The 23,892-nt window shown below is 35.7% G+C and overlaps 2 protein-coding genes across 6 annotated transcripts in view; one reads left to right on the top strand and one right to left on the bottom strand.

Moving 5' to 3' along the window:
- Positions 1–23,892, bottom strand: part of LARP1B (La ribonucleoprotein 1B) — a 129,549-nt gene that overhangs the window by 22,069 nt on the left and 83,588 nt on the right. For 3 of the 5 annotated variants that reach the window (XM_043902391.1, XM_043902389.1, XM_043902390.1), the window contains exons 13-14: positions 8,720–8,928; positions 8,171–8,277 (exon numbers count right to left, since the gene is read on the bottom strand). In XM_043902391.1, the coding sequence (XP_043758326.1) occupies positions 8,171–8,277; positions 8,720–8,928 (316 nt within the window). Of the gene's footprint in view, positions 1–6,458; positions 6,896–8,170; positions 8,278–8,719; positions 8,929–23,892 lie in introns of those variants that run through there. The other 2 variants (XM_043902392.1, XM_043902394.1) reach the window with 2 other exon arrangements.
- Positions 21,036–21,260, top strand: LOC122694104 (cytochrome c oxidase assembly factor 5-like). Its single transcript, XM_043902407.1, has one exon. The coding sequence runs from the start codon at positions 21,036–21,038 to the stop codon at positions 21,258–21,260; it is 225 nt and encodes a 74-aa protein (XP_043758342.1).

Here is a 23,892-nt window from a genome sequence, read left to right as displayed (position 1 = left end):
TTTTATGTTGGGTTGGTTGATCTATGCATTATTGAAAGCAGGGTATTGAAATCTCCAATTATGCTTACAGAATGTTTATTTCTCCTCTTAATTCTGTCAATTTTTGTTTCATACATCTCCTGAGGAGCTGTTATTAGTTACATAAATGCTATGTCTTCTATACTGAACCTTCTGTTAATAGATAATGTCCTTATCTCTTGTATTCTTCTTAAAGTATAGTTTGTCTGATATTAAAACAGCTACCCCAGCTCTCTCAAATGTGCATCTTTTACCATTCTTTCACTTCCAATCTATTTGTGTCTTTGAATTTAATATGAGTCTCTAGTAGATGTATATAGCTGGATCATGTTTTTTACCATCCTGCCAATCTCTGTCTTCTGACTGGAAAATGAAGTCTATTCATATTTAAAGTAACTGCTGGTAAGGAGGGACCTGCCATTTTGTTATTAGTTTTCTATATGCTTTATAGATTTGCTATCTGTCACTTCTTCTTACTGTCTAACTTTTGTGTTGTTTCTTTTCCTTCTGAATAAAATATTTTGACTCTCTTCTCATTTCCTCTTATATATGATCTATAGATATTTTCTTTGTGGTAGTCATGAGGATTACAATGAACAAAAACTCTACTCTTATACATATCTGTCCCCTACTTTCTGTTACTGATTAAATTAAATCTTTATATGTTATATAACAAAGCAGTAATTTTTTAAAGTTATTTGTCTTTTAAATAACATAGAAAGTAAAAAGTGGAGTTATAAGTTAAATTACAGTAAAACTCTTACCAAAATTGCTTCTTTCTTCATATGTCTTCACGTTACTGTCAAGTATCCATTCAGTTCAAACTGAGGACTATCTTTAGCATTTCTTACTGGGCAAATCTAGTAGTAACAAACTCCTTCAGCTTTTTTTTTTTTTTTATGAAGACTTTATCTTTTAAAGAAACATTAGCATTATGGCAAATTGAGTGGAAGGTATAGAGATTTCCCTTACACCATCTATACTCCCTGCTCCCCAGACCATGGCCTCCTCCACTATCAACATCTAGCACATCTACCACCAGAGTAGTAACATTTGTTACAACTGACCAACCAACACTGACAACATTATAATCACCCAAAGTTCACAGTTACATTAGCCTTTACTCTTGGTGCTGTGCATTCTATACTTTATAACAAGAAGTAGCTATCATTACAGTGTCATACATAGTATTTTCACAGCCTAAAAATCCCCTGAGTTCCAACTATTCATCTCTCCTTCCCCTCAACCCCTAGAAAAAACCGGTCTTTCTATCATCTCCATAGTTTTCCTTTTCCAGAATGTCAAATAGTTGGAATTTTGCAGTGTGTAGCCTTTTCAGATTGAATCCCTTCACTTAGTAATATGCATTTAAGGTTCTTCCATGTCTTTTCATGGTTTTATAGCTAATTTCTTTTTTACTACCAAATACTATTTCATTGTCTGGATATACCACAGTTTATCCACTTGTCTACTGAAGGACATCCTGGCTGCTTCCAAATTTGGGCAATTATAAATAAAGTTGCTTTAAATATCCATGTGCAGATTTTCATGTGAACGTAAGTTTTTAGCTCCTTTGGGTAAGTACCACGGAGGGTCACTGCTAGATGGTATGTAAGAGTATGTTTAGTTTTGTAAGAAACTTCCAAACTATCTTCCAAGGTGGCTATACCATTTTAGATTCCAAAATATTGCCAGTGAATGAGAGTTCCTGTTAATCCATATTCTCACCAACATTTATTAGTGTTGTCAGTGTTCTAGATTTGGCCATTCTAACAGGTGTGTTGTAGAATCTCATTGCTGTCTCACTTTTCCAATTCCCTGATAATATATGATGTGGATGGAGTATCTTCATGTGCTTATTTACCATTCGTATATCTTATTTGGTGAGGTATCTGTTAGGTCTTTGGCCCATTTTCTAACAGGTGCTTTTTAAATTTTTTTTTGTTTTATTGTTGAGTTTTAAGAGCTCTTTAAGAGCTTTATTATTGAGTTTTATTGTATATCATAGACAACAGTCCTTTCTCAGATGTGTCTTTTTTAAATTCTGTGGCTTGTCTTTTCATTCTCTTGGCAGTGTCACTCACAGAGCGAAAGTTTTCCACTTTTATCAAGTCCAGCTTGTTGATTTCTTCCTTTACAAATTTCACTTTTGGCGTCATATCTAAAAAGTCAACACCCAACCCAGGATCATAGATTTTCTCCTGTTATCTTCAAGGAGTTTCATAGTTTTGTGAGGTTTCTGATCCACTTTGAGTTAGTTTTTGAGAAGCATATAAGATCCTTGTTTAGACTTTTTTACATATGAATGTCCAATTGTGCTAAGCACCATTAGTTAAAAAGATTATCTTTGCTCCACTGTATTGCCTTTGCTCCTTTGTCAAAGACCATTTGAATTTATTTGTGTGGATCTATTTCTGGGCTCTCTAGTCTGTTCCATTCATATATTTATCTATTTTTTCACCGATATCACACTGTTTTGATCACTGTAGTTTTATAGTAAGTCTTGAAGGCAGGTGACACCAATTTTCAAACTTTGTTCTTCTTAAATATCATGTTGGCTATTCTGGGTCTTTTGCTTCTCCACCAAAACTTTAAGAATCAGTTTGTTAACATCCACAAAATAATTTCCTGGGATTTTTTTATTGGAATTGTTTTGAATATGTAGATCTAGTTGGGAAGAACTGACATCTTGACAGTACTCTTTCTATCCATGAACATGGAATATAACTCCATTTATTTAGTTTTTTTTTAATTCCTTTCATCAGAGTTTTATACTTTTCTTCATATAGATCTTGTACATATTTTGGGCAGAGTGATAATGCAAATAGTATTTTGCCCTTAATTTCAAATTCTACTAGTTCATTGCTGGTACATAGGGAAGTGATTGACATTTGTATATTAACCATGTAACCTGTAATGCTGATGCAATTGCTTATTAGTTCCAGGAGTATATTGATTATTTATGATTTTCCACATAAACAATCATGTCATCTGCGAGCAAAGACAGTTCTATTCCTTTTTTTCTAAATCAATGTATCTTTTGTTTCTTTTCTTCCCCTCAGGCTTTATCTCTGTCTCTCAAATTTGAAGGGCTGTTTTGCCAGATAAGGAATTCTCAGTTGACAGGTTTTATTTTTCCCCCTGCACTCTGAATATATCAGTTTACTGGCTTTTGGCCTACAAGGATTCTGCTGAGAAACTGCCTATGTTTACTAAGGATCCCTTGTATATGACGAGTATCTTCTCTTGTGCTGCTTTCAGGATTTTCTCTTTGTCTTTGGTTTCCAATAGTGTGATTATAAAGTGTCTTGAGGTTAGTCTCTTCTGGTTTATCCTACTTCAAGTTCATTAAGCTTATCAGATCTGTAGATTCATGTATTCCAGCAAGTTGGGAGCCACTATTCTTTCAAATATTCTTCCTGCCCCCTTTTTCTTTTCCTTCTGAGATTCCCACAGTGTGTGTACTGGTCTAGTTCATGTACCTGACTGATCCCTTAGATACTGCTTGATTTTTCTTCATTCTTTCTGTTCCTCAGATTTGATAATTTAAATTGTTCCATCTTTAAGTCTGCTTATTCTTTCCTTTCTCTTATGTTTGATGAAATCTACTTTTGAACCCCCTGGTGTATTTTTCATTTTAGTTACTGTATTTTCAGGTGCAAAATTCCTTTCTGGTTCCTTTATATAATTTCTATCTCTTGAGAATCTTGTTTTCTTCATACATTGCTTTGCTATCTTTGTCTATATCTTCCTTTATTTAACTCTTTGAGTATCCTTAAAACAGCAGTTTTAAAGACTCTGATCAAGAAAAATGGGAATGGGAGCTTCATTAGGTACATTTTTCATCAATTAATTTATTCTTTCAAATGGACCATACTTTATTTCTTTGTAAGCCTTGTGATTTTTTTGTTGTTTAACAATGAAAATTTGAATCTTATATTGTGGTAACTCTGGAAATCAAATTCTCCCTCTTGCCCAGGGTTTGCTGTTGTGTTTTTTTTCTCCTCAATTGTTGTAGGGTAATTCTGTGCTGAGGTAAGTCTGAGGTGAAAGCTTGAAGTCTCTTAGATCTTTTTCTGAGCCTACATCTTTTCTTGGGCATGGGTGATAGTTTTCTAAATTTCCCTCTATTAGTGGTTGCTTTTGAATGTCAAAACAAAAACAAAAAAAGACATTCAGACAGTGTGGATGAAACAATGGCCGCCAGACTCTGTCTGTACTTTGTTGATCAGAGGCAGTTAGCAGTCGGAATACAAACTCCAATATTTGGAGGACAAGGTCCTCATTGCCTATTTTGGATCCAGCAAGCCATACCAGAGTGGGGGTTGCCATCTTCCCAAATGCCGGTTACAGGGCTAGGGGTGGTGGAAGATAGACAGCTGCTACTACACAAAAGGCTGACATCAACCAATATTGACAATTTACCTGACATGCTTTCCTCTGGAAGCTTTAAGTGTTTAAAAAGACTGTAGAGTTCCAAAACTGTCAATACAAACAATTTCTGAAAATACAATTGTTGTTTAAGTGGTGATACAGATACCTACCTCTTCCTTCCCACTCTGTTATCTGCCTGACATTACTCTCCTTACTGTGTTTATTTTAGGGCACCAAGGAAGTTAATGCTTCAAAGACCCAAATTCCCCGATGGCTTTCAGGGGAAGGTTTTTAAAGACAGGGTGAGGCAGACCAAGATCTGACGTGTGGTTACCAAGGTGGAAGGAGGGAGGGAGAGGGATGGACTGGGAGTTTGGGGTTGGTATATGCACACTATTACACTTAAAATGGATAAACAACAAGGTCCTACTGTATAGCACAGGGAACTATATCCAATCGTTTGGGATAAACCATAATGGAAAATATGGGAAAAAAGAATGTATCAATGGGCTTCCCAGATGACTCAGTGGTAAAGAATCTCCCTGACAATGCAGGAGACGTGGTCCCTGGGTCAGGAAGATCCCCTGGAGGAGGAAATGGTAACCCACTTCAGTGTTCTTGCCTGGGAAATCCCAGGGACAGAGGAGCCTGACAGGCTACAGACCACAGGGTCGCAAAGAGCAGCACAGGACAACTGCGCACCAGCAGCACGTGTATATGTGTAACTGAGTTGCTTTGCCGTACAGCAGAGATTGCCACAATACTGTAAACTGACTATACTTCAACAATAACAACAAAAAAAGACAGGGTGGGGGTGCGGGATTGTGGGGTACATGATCAGCTAGTTCTCATTCTGCTGATTTGTTGGTGGTGAGGTATCAGGAGTTAATTTTGGTTTCAATGGGTATGTGGTATCTATGCTTATGGGCAGCACACAGTTAACTTCTTCCACCTGGTGGGGGTTTCAACATCACCTTTGATAGACGCTACTGCCCTCATGGGGTCTCTATCATGAGATTTGAGAAACTTCCTTCGGCACTTGCAGTTTTGAGGCCTTGTTTCAATAAACATCTAGAACTGTCTGTACTCCTCAGTGCCTGCCCACCAGCTGGCCTTCCTCTCTTTATCACATATTTAATGCTGTGTGTCAGGCACGTGTGACACACTCTTTCGTTTTGTGTTGGTTGTATTTTCTCTAGGGGTCGTCTTAAGAAATTACTGTAAGCTAGCCAGAAATAACTTTTTAATGGTTGCAGAGTTCTTCTTTGTATCTTTGGAAAGCAATATGTGTAACTGATGCCCTATTGTTGGACATTCATGGTGTTTCCTTCTCTTTTTCTTCTCTCTTTTCTCTTTCTTCCTCTTCCCCCACCTCTTTTCCTCCTTCTCCTCCTCAGGGGTTACTTTTTAAAATGTGATTATTTTGAAATTGTATTCTGAGATATGTCATCATTTAGAAGTCTGCATAACTTAAGTTAATCAGGTTTTCAAGGTGACCAATGATTCATGATGTTACAAAAGCATGCATGGCAAAAGAGCCATTCAAAGTGGAACAAGTTCAGTGACTTTTAATGTAACAGAGTATGAAAGGCATTGACATATGGTTTCAGATTCCACATTGCAACTAACTTTTAAAAAACTACCACTTGTTCAACTTTGGTTAAAATCAAAGAAGAATACCTACTTCGGATAATATCAAAGAGGAATAAATTTCAGTTATCTGAAAAGGCTATTAAAACATGTCTCCCTTCCCCGGATTTTATTATTCTAACAACAACAAAAAAAACACAAATGACAAGACTGAATACAGAAACATATGAGAATCCAGTTATCTCATATAAAACAAAACATTAAACAAATATGTAAAACTTTAAGACAAATACCAGTCTATTAAGGAATTTTTTGTTTTGAGAACTATATTTCATAAAAATATTTATGTTAATATAGAATATTTATTATTGTTATTTTAAATGAATAAACATTTCTTTCAGCTTTACTTTTAAATTCAATTTAATTTTTTATTAAACATTTCTTGTTAAATGAAAGCTAACAGAATTCATTGCCAATAGACCTGCACAAGAAATATTTAAGAAATGAAGAGCATTGTAAATGGTAAAAATGAGAACATTTTTAAAACTTTCTTTTTCATGTTAATTGCTTTAAAACCTGTCTAAAAAATAATAATAACAAAGGATGGGAGGAGATGAAACTTTACTATAGTAAGGTTCTTATCCTATACATGTAATGATGTATCATTTGAAAGGAGAGTATATGTTACAATGTACACTATAAACCCTAGAAGACTAGTTTAAAAAAAGAGATACAACAAGCCAATTAGAGATAAAACAGAATCATTACAAAAACTAAGCTGGTTCAAAAGAAAGTAGGAAAAAAGAACAAAGAACAGATGAGACAAATAGAATATAAGATGATAGATTTAAATCCAATCAATACTTACATTAATGTAGATGGTCCAAAGATATGTTAAAGCAATTAAATAATCCTTCAATTAAAAATAAATAAATTTAAAAATAAATAAATAAATAAATTTTTTTAAAAGATAAGAATGTTATAGTGGGGAAGGTTGTGGTGAGGGAGGCAAGGGATGCAAAAGGTATAAGGGAACTCTGTACCTTCCACTCAATTTTGCTTGTAACTAAAACTCTAAAAGGTAAGTCAATTAAAAAAATTCACCCCTCATTATTGTAATTACATACTTGTCTGCCATCTCTGAATTAAGGTCTGGAAAGGCAGGGACTATATATATCGTCTTCTCTGCTATATATCAGTGCAAAATTTTTCACCATTATCTAATGATCTCTAAATAAACTCCTCCAAGGAAAAATAATAATAAAAGAAACAAACTCTGAAAATGACTTAGAATACAAAGTAACTGTAAATAAACAATAGGTGTGCAAGAAGAGCATACAGACATTTTATCTTTTAAGGGAAATATGTCTAATGAGAACAAAATGAAAAGTACCACACGAATACCCAAGAAAGACATACTTGGAGATTTTCAGATCATGATAAACTCTCTAGTTTTTCTTTGAATAAAACTAACTCTTCCCTTATAGTAACCAGTCAAAAAAGACTTGTTTTCCTAAAACTCATTTTCCAATTAGAAAGTTGATCAGATAATTATTCCGAAAATATCTATACAAACGCAAGACAGGTTTTTCAAGAAACACAAAGCAATAGTAACTCAGCTCTGCAGTCACTGCACAGGACAAAGCATAACCACATTTTTACAATGTACTTAATGGCATAGTAAAGCTCGCTCTGTCATCTCTTTTGAGATAAATAATAGTCTTTTGTAAAATTAAAGCTAAAAAAAAAAAATAACCAGGTAACCTAAATTATTTTCCCCCAAAGGAAAACCTCTAAAATATTAATGTGTTTTATTTCCATATCCTTTACATAGTTTGAGCAGATTGTTTAACACATTAACTCACTAAGAACCTACTATGCCACAAAATATCTGGAATCTTTCCAAAGATAACTTTAACATACCTAAATATTTTTAATCTAAGAGTACACATTTGTGGAAATTACTTCAAAAGGGGAAAAACAAAAACCTATCCTACTGAATTATTCCTTAACATACTTATTGTAAAATTGTCCCACTTAATTCCTCTTCTTTGGCTTCTTTTTACTATTTTCATTGTTCTATAATTTGCTAACATACTAATTTTCAAATGTTCCCAAATGTCTAATTAGTAACTGTTTCCAGTGAACTTAAAATCAAGAACAAAGCAATGTTTGACAGATACAGTACCTGACAGAGGATGTTCTTGGCCCGTGATCTCTGGAGTCCATTACCCAACCAACATGACACTCTAGAGGGGGATTTGTACTATGTCTTGTTTTTCTCTTTCTTGGACTCTAAGGAAAAAAAAGTCAAACATTGCAATTACTTTCAGTAGTGTGAAACTCACAAGTAAATTAAAACCCTCTGACTATAAACCAACTCAAACATTTTCATACTGTGGATGACACATTGTGAAATCATATGAAGTCACAAAACTCAAACATCTCACATACAAGTTACAAAACTTAGCAAGGCTAAGATTTTAACACAAGGATTAAAGAAAACACAGCTTAAAATGATTCTTTATTACACCTTCTGATCATCTTTAATTAACAGTATCTATTGTAAAGAACTTATTCCTTAACCTGAGAAGACATCACTATGGTAAAATATCATTTTTTTAACAAATTCCTGCAACTTAAAATACAATTTATTGTGATAGAAACTAAAAAAGTTTCATTTTGTAATGGTGAAGTATACAAAATGTAGGCTGTATATTTTTGGTGTTCTGTGTACCTTTACATCAATGGCTTTGGGCTCTTTAACAGGATAAAATCTTGGTGTTTTGTTTGGATCTTGTAATCGAGGTGTTCGCGGTGTCTTAGGTGCCCTTGCAGGGTAAATTCTGGGAGATTCTGGAACTGCTGTGGGCAATGAACGGGCCACTGTTGCTGAAGATACTTCTGAAACATCAAACAGCTTCTGAGCTAATTCATCAGTCAAATCTGCAAAAAAAAAAAAAAAGTTGTTAAAAGTATTTCAGTGCAAAAAATATTATTTTATTACTGAGAACAAGGATAATTCTGAAATTCTCTATTCTCAGAGTACTTTTTCATTAGAAATATTTCAAATATACACGAAAGAATTTAAAAAGAAAAAACACTTGTCTACACATCATCTAGATAACTACATTTTAATTTTGCTTCATTGCAAACTTTTTTTTTAAAGAAAAATATGCCTAATAACCTTTCCTAATCCCATTTTGCTTTTCTTCCTCAGAGATAACCAGGCTCTTAAATTTGATATTTTTATCTATTACTCTATATATGTAATAATATTATTTTGCATAATTAACTTGATATAAATGGCATCACAGTATAATATCATTTTGCAGGCTTTTTCAGTCAATATTTTGTTTGTGACCATTACTCAAGTTCTATTCATATAGCTTTGGTTTATTCATTTACACTGCAGAATATCATACTGTATACAAATATTAAAATTTATTCATTCTCCTGAAGATAGTGTTTTTACATTTTTGGTATAACCAATAGTGCCACAGTGAACATTGCTGAACATGTCTCTTTGTACAGGTATGAGTACTTCTCTAGGGTTTATATCTGAAATGGAAATACTGGTCAAGTGCAATGTGTATCTTCTGGTTTACTAAATACTGTTTGCCAACCTGCTTTCTATAGTGATTTCACCAGTTCATACTTTGACTAGCAGTTATCCTGGTCAAGGCTAGGTTTTGCTTAGACTTTTAAATATTTCTCCATCTCATGGGATTTAAAAGGTATTTGCATTTCTTTGGCTACTAATGAAGTTGAGCATATTCTTATATAGTTAGCACTCAGATTTCCCTTGTGTGAGCTTGCCATTCACATCCTTTTGATTATTTTTCTGTTGGGTTTTTATTAATTAGTTTGTGAAAATCTTAAGGTAAAATATTAAGTAAAGCAAGCAGACAAATCAAGTTAAAGTGTCAAAACTGCAGGCTCTATTTCTACGTGGTTTTTCTTCAGACTTATCAACTTCTTCTGATTCATACAATAAACTTTTCACTCAACAAATATTACTGAGTACCTAATACATTCCAAGTACTATTTAGACACAAGTTTGTAAACTCAAAAGGGAACTAACCCACTCTGTTACTTAGTCTCACCATCTTGGTATTTTCCTTCCTAGTCCATGATCTTTACTGTTGCCAGAATAATTATTCTGAGGAGCAATTTAGGTCATTTCACATTTCTACTTAGAAAATCTCAGGTTTTCCCCACTGCCTCTAGGAGAGGCATAGGTTCTTTCTTTACCATGGCATATAATACTCTCCTGATTTTGCTTCAGTTTTGCTTCTATTGTCATTCTCCATTTCAATGTTGGTGCCCCAAATAGCAACCTACTTGTTATTCCTATTTTCTGTTGCTCTTGTTTTCTTGTGTCATATCTTTTCTTATGTTTTTTTCTGTATCTAAAAGTCCCTTTCCCTCATCTTTTTACACCCACTTAGACTCATATCATTCCTTTAAAATCCAGCACAAATTCTGAGTACTTTCTCTGGGAATGTGTAGCATTATTCAAACATCTTCTGCCAACAGAATTAATCATTAATCAATTATTTTTTGTGCCACCTCTGCATTTTTATCTATTTATTCTTAGATTTGTTAAATTGAAATTTATTTTCTTATATATCTTCCATTAAATGCTAGCAGTAAATATCAGTACTTCTCTGAAAGCAAGGGCCACAATCTATATATGTACACCAGGATCTACAATTGTGCCTAGGAAAAAGTATATCCCCACCCAATGGCTGAAAAACTTAACTGAATTGTGTTAATGGTATTTTTTTGTATGGTAAGATGATACACAATCTCAGGGGTTAAAAGTAGGAGCGTACACTGAAAAATATGGTAAATCCAGTGCCCTTGTAAAAGCAATATTCAAAGATCTAGGAGCAGTAACAACCCAGAAATAGTAAGCTTCCTAGCATCTAGATTATGGCTTCTAAATTCCACTTCCCACTGATCAGTCTTCTTAAAAAACAAAAAGTCTGAAGCACAAAGTATTATAAAAGCCTAGGAAATCTTGAGCCAGAAAGCAATGAAGTTAAAAATGAAAATATTAGCATGGTTCATGAAGACATAGCAGCAAACTTTAGGAGACACTGCCAGTCAAAACAATGACTGAATTGGCCTAAGAACATCAAAGAAACAGACCCTATGAGTTCATAATTGTTCCTTTACAACTTAATCATATTTCTAGGCTGCTATGGCACCAACTCATTATTCTGAAAATGATCAATAGAATACAAGGAAAGAAAAAAGAATTTAACCTTTCTTGTAAATTGAATTCCAGAGTAAACAAAGAGTTAATTAAAAGAAAAAATTCTTCCTTATAGACTTGTAGGTTAAGAAATATAAAAGGAGTAACAAAATTAGAAGATGACTATTTTGCAACTCTACTGAGACAGAGGATGAGGAAAATATTCATCAATAGATGCTAAAATCATTTGGTAAAATGCTGAGGAGAGATTTAATGGCCCATGAAAGAAATAATTGCTATACTAACTTCTGTAAAAGGAAAAACTTCGGTTTTGAGAACAACACTTTGAAGAGAATAAAAAGACAAGCCACAGAATGTCAAACAGTATTTGTAGAACACACATATGATAAAGGACTATTATCCAAGCTATACAAAGAACTATCAAAATTCAACAACAATAACAACAAAAACCTGATTAGAAAATGGGCCAAAGACCTAACAGACACCTTACCAAAGAAGATATATAGATGGCAAAAAGCACACGGAGATACTTCACATCAGATATCATCAGGGAACTGCAAAGTAAGACAACAATGAGATTCTGCAACACATCTATTAGACTGGCCAAAATCCAGAACTCTGACAACACTGGTAAATGCTGGTGAGAATATGAAGTAACAGGAACTCTCATTCACAGTGGTATTGTAGAAATGAAAAATGGTACAGCCACTTTGGAAGAGTTTGGAAGTTTCTTACAAAACTAAACATACTCTTACATACCATCAAGCAGTCACCCTCCTTGGTACTTACCAAAAGGAGCTGAAAACTTACGTCCACACAAAAATCTGCACATGGATATTTAAAGCAGTATTATTTATAACTGCCCAAATTTGGAAGCAACCAGATGTCCTACAGTAGGTAAATGGATAAATAAACTGTCATATACCCACACAGCGGATAATTATTCAGTGAAATGGGCTATCAAACTATGAAAAGACACAAAGGAACCTTAAGTGCATATTACTAAGTGAAGAGATTCAATCTGAAAAGGCTACACACTGCAAAATTCCAACTATTTGCCATTCTGGAGAAGGAAAACTATGGAGATGATAAAAAGACCAGTTGTTTCTAGGGGCCGGTGGCAGAGATGAATAGGTAGAACACAGAGCACATTTTTAGGGCCATGAAAATGCTATATATGACATTATAATGACTACATCTCATCATACATTTATCCAAATCAACAGAATATACAACACCAACAGTAAATGCTGGGACTTCCCTGGTGGTCCAGTGGTAAAGAATCCTCATCCCAATGCTGGGAACATGAGTTTGATATCTGGTCTGGGAAGATTCCACACGTCACAGAGCAGCTAAGCCCAGGAGCTACAACTATGGAGCCCACATGCTGCAACTACTGAAGCTCACACGCCTAGAGCCCATGCTCTGCAACAAGAGAAGCCACCGTGATGAGAAGCGCTCACACAACAACTAGAGTAGGCCCCACTCACTGCAAATACAGAAAGCTAACACATAGCAACAAAGGGCCAGAACAGCCAAAAATAAATTCAAAGCATTTTTAAAAGAATAAGAAAAACAGAAACTGAAAAGAAAAAGTAAATGCTAATATAACTATGGACTTTTGCTGATTATGATGTGTCATCATAGGCTCATCAATAATAACTCTGATGGTTACTCTCCTGATTTTGCTTCAGTTTTGCTTCTATTGTCATTCTCCATTTCAATGTGGTCTGTTGCTCTGAGAAGGCAACCTCTTTCACCAGATGGGTAATAGCTAGTAAGCTAGGGTCATATTAAAAAGCAGAGACATTACTTTGCCAACAAAGGTCCCTCTAGTCAAGGCTATGGTTTTTCTAGTGGTCATGTATAGATGTGAGAGTTGGACTGTGAAGAAAGCTGAGGGCTGAAAAATTGATGCTTTTGAACTGTGGTGTTGGAGAAGACTCTTGAGAGTCCCTTGGACTGCAAGGAGATCCAACCAGTCCATCCTAAAGGAGATCAGTCCTGGGTGTTCATTGGAAGGACTGATGCTGAAGCTGAAACTCCAATACTTTGGCCACCGCATGCGAAGAGCTGACTCATTGGAAAAGACCCTAATGCTGGAAGGGATTGGGGGCAGGAGGAGAAGGGGACGACAGAGGATGAGATGGCTGGATGGCATCACCGACTCAATGGGCATGAGTTTGAGTAAACTCCGGGAGTTGGTGATGGACAGGGAGGCCTGGCATGCTGCGGTTCATGGGGTCCCAAAGAGTCGGACACGACTGAGCAACTGAACTGAACTGAGGGTCAGGGTGTAAATGTGAAATCTCTGTATCCCTCTAAATTTTGCCATGAGCCTAAAACTGCTCTAGCAACAAAACCCTTGGCGGGGGGGAGGGGTGGGGGGTGGGGGGCTGGGGGGATGGCTGGGGGAAGGTTAAGGGAAACTGTATGATGAATAGATCAGGCTGATAACATCTAAACTCAATGATAACATCAGCAAACATGCTCAGGTGCTTCAGTCGTGTCCAACTCTTTGATACATCATGGACTATAGCCCTCCAGGCTCCCTTGTCCATGGGATTCTCCAGGCAAGAATACTGAAGTAGGTTGCCATTTCCTTCTCCAGGGGATCTTCCCAATCCAGGGGATTGAACCTGAGTCTCCTGTGTCTCCTGCATTGCAGGGTGATTTTTCACGGCTGAGCCACAGGGGAAGCCCAAGATAAGTACATGGGAGTTCATTAACAGTTCTCTCTGCTTTTTTTCTCTGCTTTTATTTTTATCTGAACATTTTCATATTAAAAAGTTAAAGTTTTATTTCAGTTTTACATTTATTTTATTCCAGGTTTAATTCAGTCTGAATTTGACCCATCACCAAGAGCAGATATACCAATTTTATGAAGATTAGTATTTATAGAGTACTTTTTGTTATTTCAAAAGAAACATTTTATAAAATTTGTATAGCGTATCATTTACCAATTTATTATATTTTGACAAAAAATTACCAAAATTGTTAAGAAAATTGCAAGTACATAAAATATATTCAGTACAAAAATTATATTACTAGAAATATAAGTAGTTAGGAAATAAGAGTATATTAAAAGTATTTTTTTTTATAAAATACAAAGATGACATACGAATATCATTTAGATATTGTAACTTCTTTTTAATTAAAATCATGGGCCATCTCTTATATGTGAATGTTCAAAATAGCATTTTTCATAATAGGCAAAAGTGGAAAAAAAATCCAAATATACACCTATTTCCAAATGGATAAACAACATGAAGTATGTCCATATTACAGAATACTACACCTTACAAAAAGGAGAGAAGTACTAACATAAGCAACAAAATGGATTAATGTCAAAAATATTATATTAATTGACATCCCCTTCTCTGCCTGCCCCCAATCCCTCCCAGCATCAGGGTCTTTTCCAATGAGTCAACTCTTCACATGAGGTGGCCAAAGTATTGGAGTTTCAGCTTCAGCATCAGTCCTTCCAATGAACACCCAGGACTGATCTCCTTTAGGATGGACTGGTTGGATCTCCATGCAGTCCAAGGGACTCTCAAGAGTCTTCTCCAACACCACAGTTCAAAAGGATCAATTTTTTGGTGCTCAGCTTTCTTCACAGTCCGACTCTCACATCCATACATGACCACTAGAAAAACCATAGCCTTGACTAGACGGACCTTTGTTGGCAAAGTAATGTCTCTTGATTTTTAATATGCTATCTAGGTTGGTCATAACTTTCTTTCCAAGGAGTAAGTGTCCTTTAATTTCATGGCTGCAATCACCATCTGCAGTGACTTTGAAGCCCCCCCAAAAAAAGTCTGACACTATTTCCACTGTTTCCCCATCTATTTGCCATGAAGTGATGGGATCAGATGCCATGATCTTAGTTTTCTGAATGTTGAGTTTTAAGCCAACTTTTTCACTCTCCTCTTTCACTTTCACCAAGAGGCTTTTTAGTTCCTCTTGAGTTTTTGCCATAAGGGTGGTGTCATCTGCATATCTGAGGTTACTGATATTTCTCCTGGCAATCTTGATTCCAGCTTGTGCTTCACCCAGCCCAGCGTTTCTCATGATGTACTCTGCATATAAGTTAAATAAGCAGGGTGACAATATACAGCCCTGACGGGAACTTTTAGCATGATGCAATTTAAAAATAATTATAGGAGACTTCCCTGGTGGCCCAGTGGCTAAGACTCCATATTCCTAATGCACGGGGCCTGGGTTTGATACCTGGTCAGGGAACTAGATTCCACATGCTGCAACTAGGACCCAGCACAGTCAAATAAAGTTAAAAACAGAAACAAAACAACTGAATTATGGCACTGGTGTACAAATATACAAATTTACTGACATTAATCACACTATACACTTAAAGTGAGTTAATTTTGTATAAATTATACCTCAAAAAAGCTTTAAAACAGAAGACCAGGCTGTCTGTTCTTTGGGAACCTCAATTGTGATCATCTACCATACAGTTTCTGCTAAAAGTTTAGCAGGGAAGTCTGATATTTCAAGGATTAGGCTAAAGTACTAATTTTCGAAGTGTAGTCCCAACCAGTGGGAACAGCAAGAGAACTAGAATTAGAAGTGGAGGCTGAAGATGTGACTAAATTGCTATCATCTCATAAGAAAGTGGTTTCTTAAGATGGGATCCACTTTTTCCTAATGAAGATGCTGTGAAGAATGTCAAAATGACAACAAATAATTTAGAATACTGTATAAATTTAGCTGATAAAGCAGTGGTAGGGTTTGAGAGGACTGACTCCAATTTTGAAAGAAGACCTACTGTGGGTAAAATGCTATCAAACAGCACTGAATGTCACAGAGAAATTGTTCATGAAAGGAACAGTTAATCAATTCAGTGGACTTGACAGTTCTCTTATTTGAAGAAACTGCCACAGCCACCCCAACCTTCAGCAACTACAACCCTGATCAGTCAACAGCCATCAACACTGAGGTGAGGCCCTCCACCAGGAAAAGGATTATTATAACTTACTGATGATGGTTATCAATTTTTTTAAACAATAAAATACTTTTAAATTAAGATATGCTCAAAAAAAAGATATGCTCATTTTTATTTTAGACATAATGCTATTGCGCACTTAATAGACCACAGTATAGTGCACACATACTGTATATAGACTGTAAAACCAAAAATTCATGTGACTTGCTTCATTGTGGTATTTACTTTATTATGGTGGTCTGGAACCAAATCCATAATATCTCTGAGGTATGCCTGTATCTCTAAAGACCCTACAAGCATTTAAAGAATAAAAAAGGAATATTACTAAAAACAACCCCCAAAACAGACAAACTCTTTATATATAAACTACAAAAGTTCACTAAAGAAAACCTAGATTACCTAAATAGGCCCATGTCTCTTTAAAAAATTAACTAGTAGTTAAAAAACATTCCAACAATTCCAGACCCAGATAACTTCACTGGCAAATTCTACCACTCCTATAAGGAATCAATAATAACAATTGTATACAAACTCTTCTAAAATACCGAAGAGGAGGGAATGCTTACTAACTCAGTTTATGAGGCAGTATTCCCTGATACCAAAATCAAGCAAAGATAATCCAAGAAAAACCAATATTCTTCATTCTTCTTTAAAAAAAGCAAATGGAATCTAACAGTATATAAAAAGGGTAATATGTCATAGTCAAATAAGGTTTATCCTGGGCTCATCATTTGAAAAGAAATCAATATAATTCACAATATAAATAAGCTAATTAAGACAAAACATGTAATCATTTCAAAAGACCCAGAAAAAAGATCCTCCCCCCCAAATCAGCATCCATTCATAATTAAAACCTCTCAGGAGAATAGCATTGCAACATGTATATTACCATATGTGAACTAGATCACCAGTCCAAGTTTGATGCATGAAACAGGGCACTCAAAGCCACTGCACTGGGACAACCCAGAGGGATGCGATGGGGAAAGAGGTTGCGGGGCGGGGCGCGGTTCAGGATGGGGGACACATGTACAACCATGGCTGATTTATGTCAATGTATGGCAAAAACCACCACAATATTGTAAAGTAATTAGCCTCCAATTAAAATAAATAAAATTTAAAAAAAAACTCTCAGTACACTAGAAATAAAATCTACAACTAATATTATACTTAATGGTGAAAGACTGAATGCTTTCCTCCTAAAATCAAAAACAATGCAAGGATGTCTTATAACTTCTATTCAACACCATGTTGGAGGTCCCACTCAGTGTAATAAGGAGAGACAATAAATGAAAGTATATAAAAATAAGACATGAACTGCAGCTATTCACAAACAACATGACTGTGTCAACATGATTGATGCAGAAATCGATCAATATAAAATATATCAAAGAATCTATAGAAAAAGCTACTAGAACTATTACTGGTAAGTTTATCAATATCACAGGATACAAAGCTCTATTAGTCAGGATTCTCCAGAGTAAAGGAACCAACAGGATAGAAAAGAAGATTAATATGAGGAATTGGCATACAAGATTATGGAGGGTGAGAAATCCCACAATCTGTCATCTATAAGCTGGAAACAGAAAAGCCAGTGGTGTAATTCAGCTCTGAGTCCAAAGGCCTGAGACCTAGGGGAGTCGATGATATAAATACCAGTCCGAGATGAGATGAGATGTCCCAGGTCAATGAGACAGCAAAAAAGGAGCAATTTCCTCCTTCCTCCACAATTTTGTTCTATTCAGACCTTCAATGGATTCGATGATGTCCACCCATACTGAGGATGGCAATCTACCCTGCCCAACAATTCAGACACTTACCTCACATAGAAAAAGAGTCACAGGGACACCCAGAAGCAATGTTTAACCAGACATCTGGGTATCCTCTGATTCAGTTAAACTGACACTTAAAATTAACATCACAAAGAATAATATGAAAAAAATCTATCCTATTTCTATATAATAGCAATAGACAATGAATAATAAAAAATTTCAAGCACCATTTATAGTGACACCAAAATACTTAGGGACATAGCTAACAAAATATGCACAAAATACAACAAAAACTATAAAACACTGAAGAACAAACAAATACTTAAAAGGAGAAGTATACCATATTCATAGACTGGAAGATTCAATACTGTTAAAATTTTATAATTCTTCCTAAACTAAACTGTAGATTAAATGCAGTTCCAATCAAAATACTAGTTGGAGTTTTTATAGACATTGATAAGCTATTTTTATAATTTATGTGAGAATGCAAGGAAACTAGAATAGTCAAAATATTTTGGAAATAAAAAGAGAAAAAAGGTGGACAGCACATATTGATTTTAAGATTACAGTTATAAGGACTTCCCTGATGGTCTAATGGTTAAGAATTTGTCTTCCAATGTAGGGGACATGGGTTCAATCCCTGGTCAAGAAATTAAGATCCCACATGCCACAGGGCAACTAAATCCATGCACTGCAACTAGAGAGCCTGTGTACTACAACTAGAAAAACCCCCTTGCAGTGCAACAAAGACCCAACACAGTCAAAAAAGAAAAAAGTTCTCCTCTTCAACTGGCACTCTTTTTCTGACCACAACACATAATTTTTGCAGGATCACAGTTCTCCAACCAGAGGTTAAACCAGGCCACAACAGAGAAAGCCCTGGATCCTAACCACTAGATCACCAAGGAACTCCCCAATAGGCATTCTTAAGAGATGAAAAGATAATCTTTAGATTGGGAGAAGATATGTGCAAATTACATAGGTAATAAAGACTTGGATTAGAATAAACAACTCTGAAAGCTCAGCAAGGAAACAACTAAAGAAAAAAACAAATCTCAAAATACTTGAGCAATCACTTCACCAAAGATATACCAATAGCAAAAAAAAAAAAAGCTCAGCACTGTTAGTCATAATAAGACACTACTACACACCTAATAGAAAGGCAAAAATAATTTAAAACATCGCAATACCAAGTGCTGATGAAGACATGGAGCAATTTGAACCCTCATACATTACTGGTGGGGATGCAAAATGACATAGCCACTTTGGAAAACCATTAGACAGTTTCTTATAAAGTTAAACACACTTACCACATGACCCAGCAATCCCACTCCAAGTATTTACCCAACTGACATGAAAACTTATCGTCTTATCAAAACCTATAAGCAAATATTTATAGCATCTTTATTCACAATCACCAAAAATTAAAAACAACCCACATGTTCTTCAACTAATGGTAAATTGCTTACATCCATGTGATGGAATATTACTTACCAATAAAAAGGACACACAAAATATAGGTGAATCTCAAATGCATTACAGTAAATAAAAGACAGACACAAAGGGTTACACTCCATACAATTCCATTTATATGATATTTCGGTAAAGGCAAAATTATAGGAGTAGAAAACAGAAAACAGGCTGCCAAAGGCTAGGCATGGGCTTGGCTACAAAGAGGCATAGGAGAATTTGAGTGGAGTAATAGAACTGTGCTATAATTTGAGTAGGTGGTAATTGCAAGACTATGCATTTGTCAAAATTCCCAAATCTGTATATGCAAAAAGTGAAATTTACTGAGTATAAATGATAGCTTATCTTTTAAAAAAAGAAATAAAAAAGACAATTCTGGATCCCTGTAAAGTGGAATGAAAGGAAACGGACAGATTAGGAGTTATTATAATTAACCAATGTAAAATGATGGTAGCTTTTGTGAGAATGATAGAGAAGATGAGAAGTGGTTAGGTTCTGGATATATTTTAAAGGATAATGGAAATAATCTGCCAAGGAATAGGAAATAAGAGGTTGAAAGAGAAAGGGATCAAAAATAACATCAACATTTTTTTTTCCCTGTACAACTAGAAAGATAGTTAATATCATAGAGATGTGGAAGTCTGGGAGAATTCCTTGGAAAGAGGTGGGAATTCAGACTTTCAATTTTCACCATATGAAGTTTGACATGTTTATAAAATATCCAAGTGAAACTGTTGATATACAGTTATTTATTCAGAATATAGGATGGAGTCTGTACATATAGATTTGATACTCGAGTCGGACACGACTGAAGCGACGTAGCAGCAGCAGCAGCAGCAGCATAAGGATGCCATTTAAAAACATGAAACTAAATACCATTACCTGCAGAGTTACTGAGGATCAGAAGGAGAAGAAATTTGAAGAGTAAGTGCTAAAGCATCGAAAGCCTGGGGAAATGGGAAAGAAGCAGCAAATGAAAGACTCCATGAAGTTGAATGAGAACTAAGCAAACAGTGTCTAGGAAGAAGAATGTTTCAAGACAAAGAATGATTGATCCAATGCTGTCAGGAAAGATGATGATTGACTTGACCCGTCTTAAACACAGAGATCTCTAGAGGCACTATCTAAAGCTGATTTGGGGTGTGAGGGGCGGAAGCGTGTTTGGATCAAGTCTAGGGGATAAACAGGAGGATAGATATTAACGACAGTGAAAACAAAATACTTTTTTGTTTTTGCCTCAAATTCTATTTTTTAAAGCAACGGCAATTCTTTTTTATTACTATCAGTGTTTTACAGCATTTCCCATCCTTTCACCTTTCAATCTTTGTGTATACTTATGACACACAAACAGCATAGAGCTGAATATCCTTTATATCCAATCCATAACTGTCTTTCTAACCGAAAGTTAATCTATTCGACATTTCTTAGCAATATATTGGATTGATTTCTGTCTTCTTAATTTGTGCTTAATTTTTTGTTCATATTTTTAAAAATTGGAGAGTATAGCACATGAAGGTTTATACACACACAGAGAGACTTTAAAATACAGTTGATTTAGACTGGTATCCCGAGTCTGGGCTGTCTCGGAAGGAGAGGGGGGAGGCCGCGGCCAGCTGGAGGTGCAGTCATGCCCCGGTATTACAAGGACAAGCCGGAGGGCGGAGCGTGCGCGGGCGTGAAGGAGGATCTGAGCGTGTGTCTGCTGCAGTCTGATTGCGTGCTCAAGGAAGGAAAATCCCCTCGGCAGTGTCTGAAGGAAGGAAACTGCAAAGCTTTGAAATACTCATTTTTTGAGTGTATGAGATCAATGTTGGATGCCAGATCAAGATTCAGGGGAAGAAAAGGATATTGATACTACTGTGTTCAAACCAAGGTGAAAACAACAAAGGACTCTGGTCATTAAACCAGAGAAGCCAAAATAAGAAACATACTTTTTGTTACATCTGTTCAGGTGGACCAGTTTTTTCCTCCATGAAACAAGAAAATGGATGAGTTCTGGTTTTCAGAAGGTATAAATGATTCTCTTGCTCTAAGTTATTCTTAGAATAAAAATTTAATTGAATAGTTGTGAGCTGAGAACATAATAGATGTGTTTTAAGAACTGTTCTGAAGCACAGGGAATGGAAAGATTGATAGTTTCCACTGACTTCTCAACCAGATGACACAATTTGTGCATCCTTTGTCAGTACTGTGGAGGCAAAGGGTGGGACTGTGAGAATCAGCATGCAGCCTGATGAGAAAATATCCGTCTGGAAGGTGTAGGCTAAAACTTTATTTTATTCAGATGTACTATTTAGTTCCAAAATAAATTGTGTTTGACTGCTTGGTGAAAAATAAAATAAAATAAAATACAGTTGATTTAGAAATGAAAATGAGAACAAGAAACTAAGCACGGAAAAAATTCAAGCTTTCCAAAAACACTGTATTAAAAAAATATCTTTTGGTAAATATCTGAGACTTTACTTAAAGAGCATAATCATTTATACCCAGGTTGGTACCCACAAGCCCACCAAGGCCAAACCATAAATTTCAGATGCAGGCAAACCATTTGCAGATTCTCCAGATAGAATTCCTTCCGTTTCTCAGGAATTAAACACTGTATATATATTAAACACTATATATATATATAGTGAATGAAGCACAAGCTGGAATCGAGATTGCCGGGAGAAATATCAGTAACCTCAGATATGCAGATGACACCACTGTTATGGCAGAAAGCAAAGAAGAACGAAAGAGCCTCTTGATGAAAGTGAAAGAGGAAAGTGAAAGAGCTGGCTTAAAACTCAACATTCAGAAAACTAAGATCATGGCATCTGATCCCATCACTTCATGGCATATAGATGGGGAAACAATGGAAATAGTGACAGACTTTATTTGGGGGGGGGGGGCGCTCCAAAATCACTGCAGATGGTGATTGCAGTCATGAAATTAAAAGACGCTTGCTTCTTGGAAGAAAAGCTATGACTAACCTAGACAGCATGCTAAAAAGCAGAGATGATACTTTGCCAACAAAGGTCCGCCTAGTAAAAGCTATGGTTTTTCTAGTAGTCATGTATGGATGTGAGAGTTGGACTATAAAGAAAGCTGAGCACCGAAGAATTGATGCTTTTAAACTGTGGTGTTGGAGAAGACTCTTGAGAGTCCCCTGGACTGCATAGAGATCCAACCAGTCCATCCTAAAGGAAATCAGTTCTGAATATTCATTGGAAGGACTGATGCTGAAGCTGAAACTCCAATACTTTGGACACCTGATGCAAAGAACTGACTTATTGGAAAAGACCCTGATGCTGGGAAGGATTGAAGGTGGGAGGAGAAGGGGATGACAGAGGATGAGATGGTTGGATGGCATCACCGACTTGATGGACATGAGTTTGGGTGAACTCTGGGAGTTGGTGATGGACAGGAAAGCCAGGTATGCTGCAGTTCATGGGGTCACAAAGAGTTGGACATGACTGAGCAACTGAACTGAAACACTATGTTAAATTTTTAAAATTAATTCCCCTCGCTCTTTATGATTTCTAAAAGCTATCCATGTATCCATGAATTTTATATAAGACTAAATTTAGTGAACTGATTTTTTTTTACATCCTCTGCTTTTAAGATTAAACCATTTTGTCACAAATAGCTTTAGATCTTTTATTTTCCACTACTGCATATTTTTCCTTTATGTGAATATATGACATCTTATATTCTATCAATGGGTGCTTTTTAGTTTCCATTTGTTTTTTATATTATGAACAATGCTGCTACAAATGTTCTTTTTGGTAAGCATTTGCAAGAGTATCTCCTGAAGCGAAACTGTTGGCTTATAATATGGTATATCACTGTGGTTTTAATTGGCAAATCTCAGCAAAGTAAAGAGTATGGTATCTTTTCATATTTATTGCCATATAATTTTTGTCTATGTGAAGTTCCAGTCTGTTTCATTTACTACTTCTTCTACTGATGTTAATCTTTTTTCATATTGATTTATTCATATCTAAGTATAGTTGATGTACAATATTTTATTCATTTCAGGCATACACCATGGTGACTCAACATATTTATGAATTTTATTCCATTTAAAGTTATTACAAAATAATGGCTATATTCCTATGTACTGTACATTATAATGTATAATGTAGCTTATCAATTTTATACATAGGAGTATGCTTTTCCTAGGGATTTCCCTATGGCTCAGATGGTAAGTAATCTGCCTGCAATAAAGGAGACCTGGGTTCAATCCCTGGGTCAGGAAGATCTCCTGGAGAAGGAAATGGCAACCCATTCCAGTATTCTTTCCTGGATAATTCCATAGACAGAGGAGGCTGGCGGGCTACGTCCATGGCATCGCAAAGAGTTGGACATAACTAAGCAACTTAACACACACACGTTTCTCCTAATCTCATACCCCTATCCCCCCTACCCCACTCCTTCCCTCTAATTCTTGTTACCTTTATGCACTGTAAAATTTATCTCTTTGGGACATAACAATTTAGGAATGT

Source organism: Cervus elaphus, chromosome 5, assembly GCF_910594005.1.
Source record: "Cervus elaphus chromosome 5, mCerEla1.1, whole genome shotgun sequence".
NCBI classification, from domain to species: domain Eukaryota; kingdom Metazoa; phylum Chordata; class Mammalia; order Artiodactyla; family Cervidae; genus Cervus; species Cervus elaphus.
The sequence above is the reverse complement of the archived record's forward strand: the minus strand, read 5'-3'. Positions and strand labels throughout refer to the sequence as shown.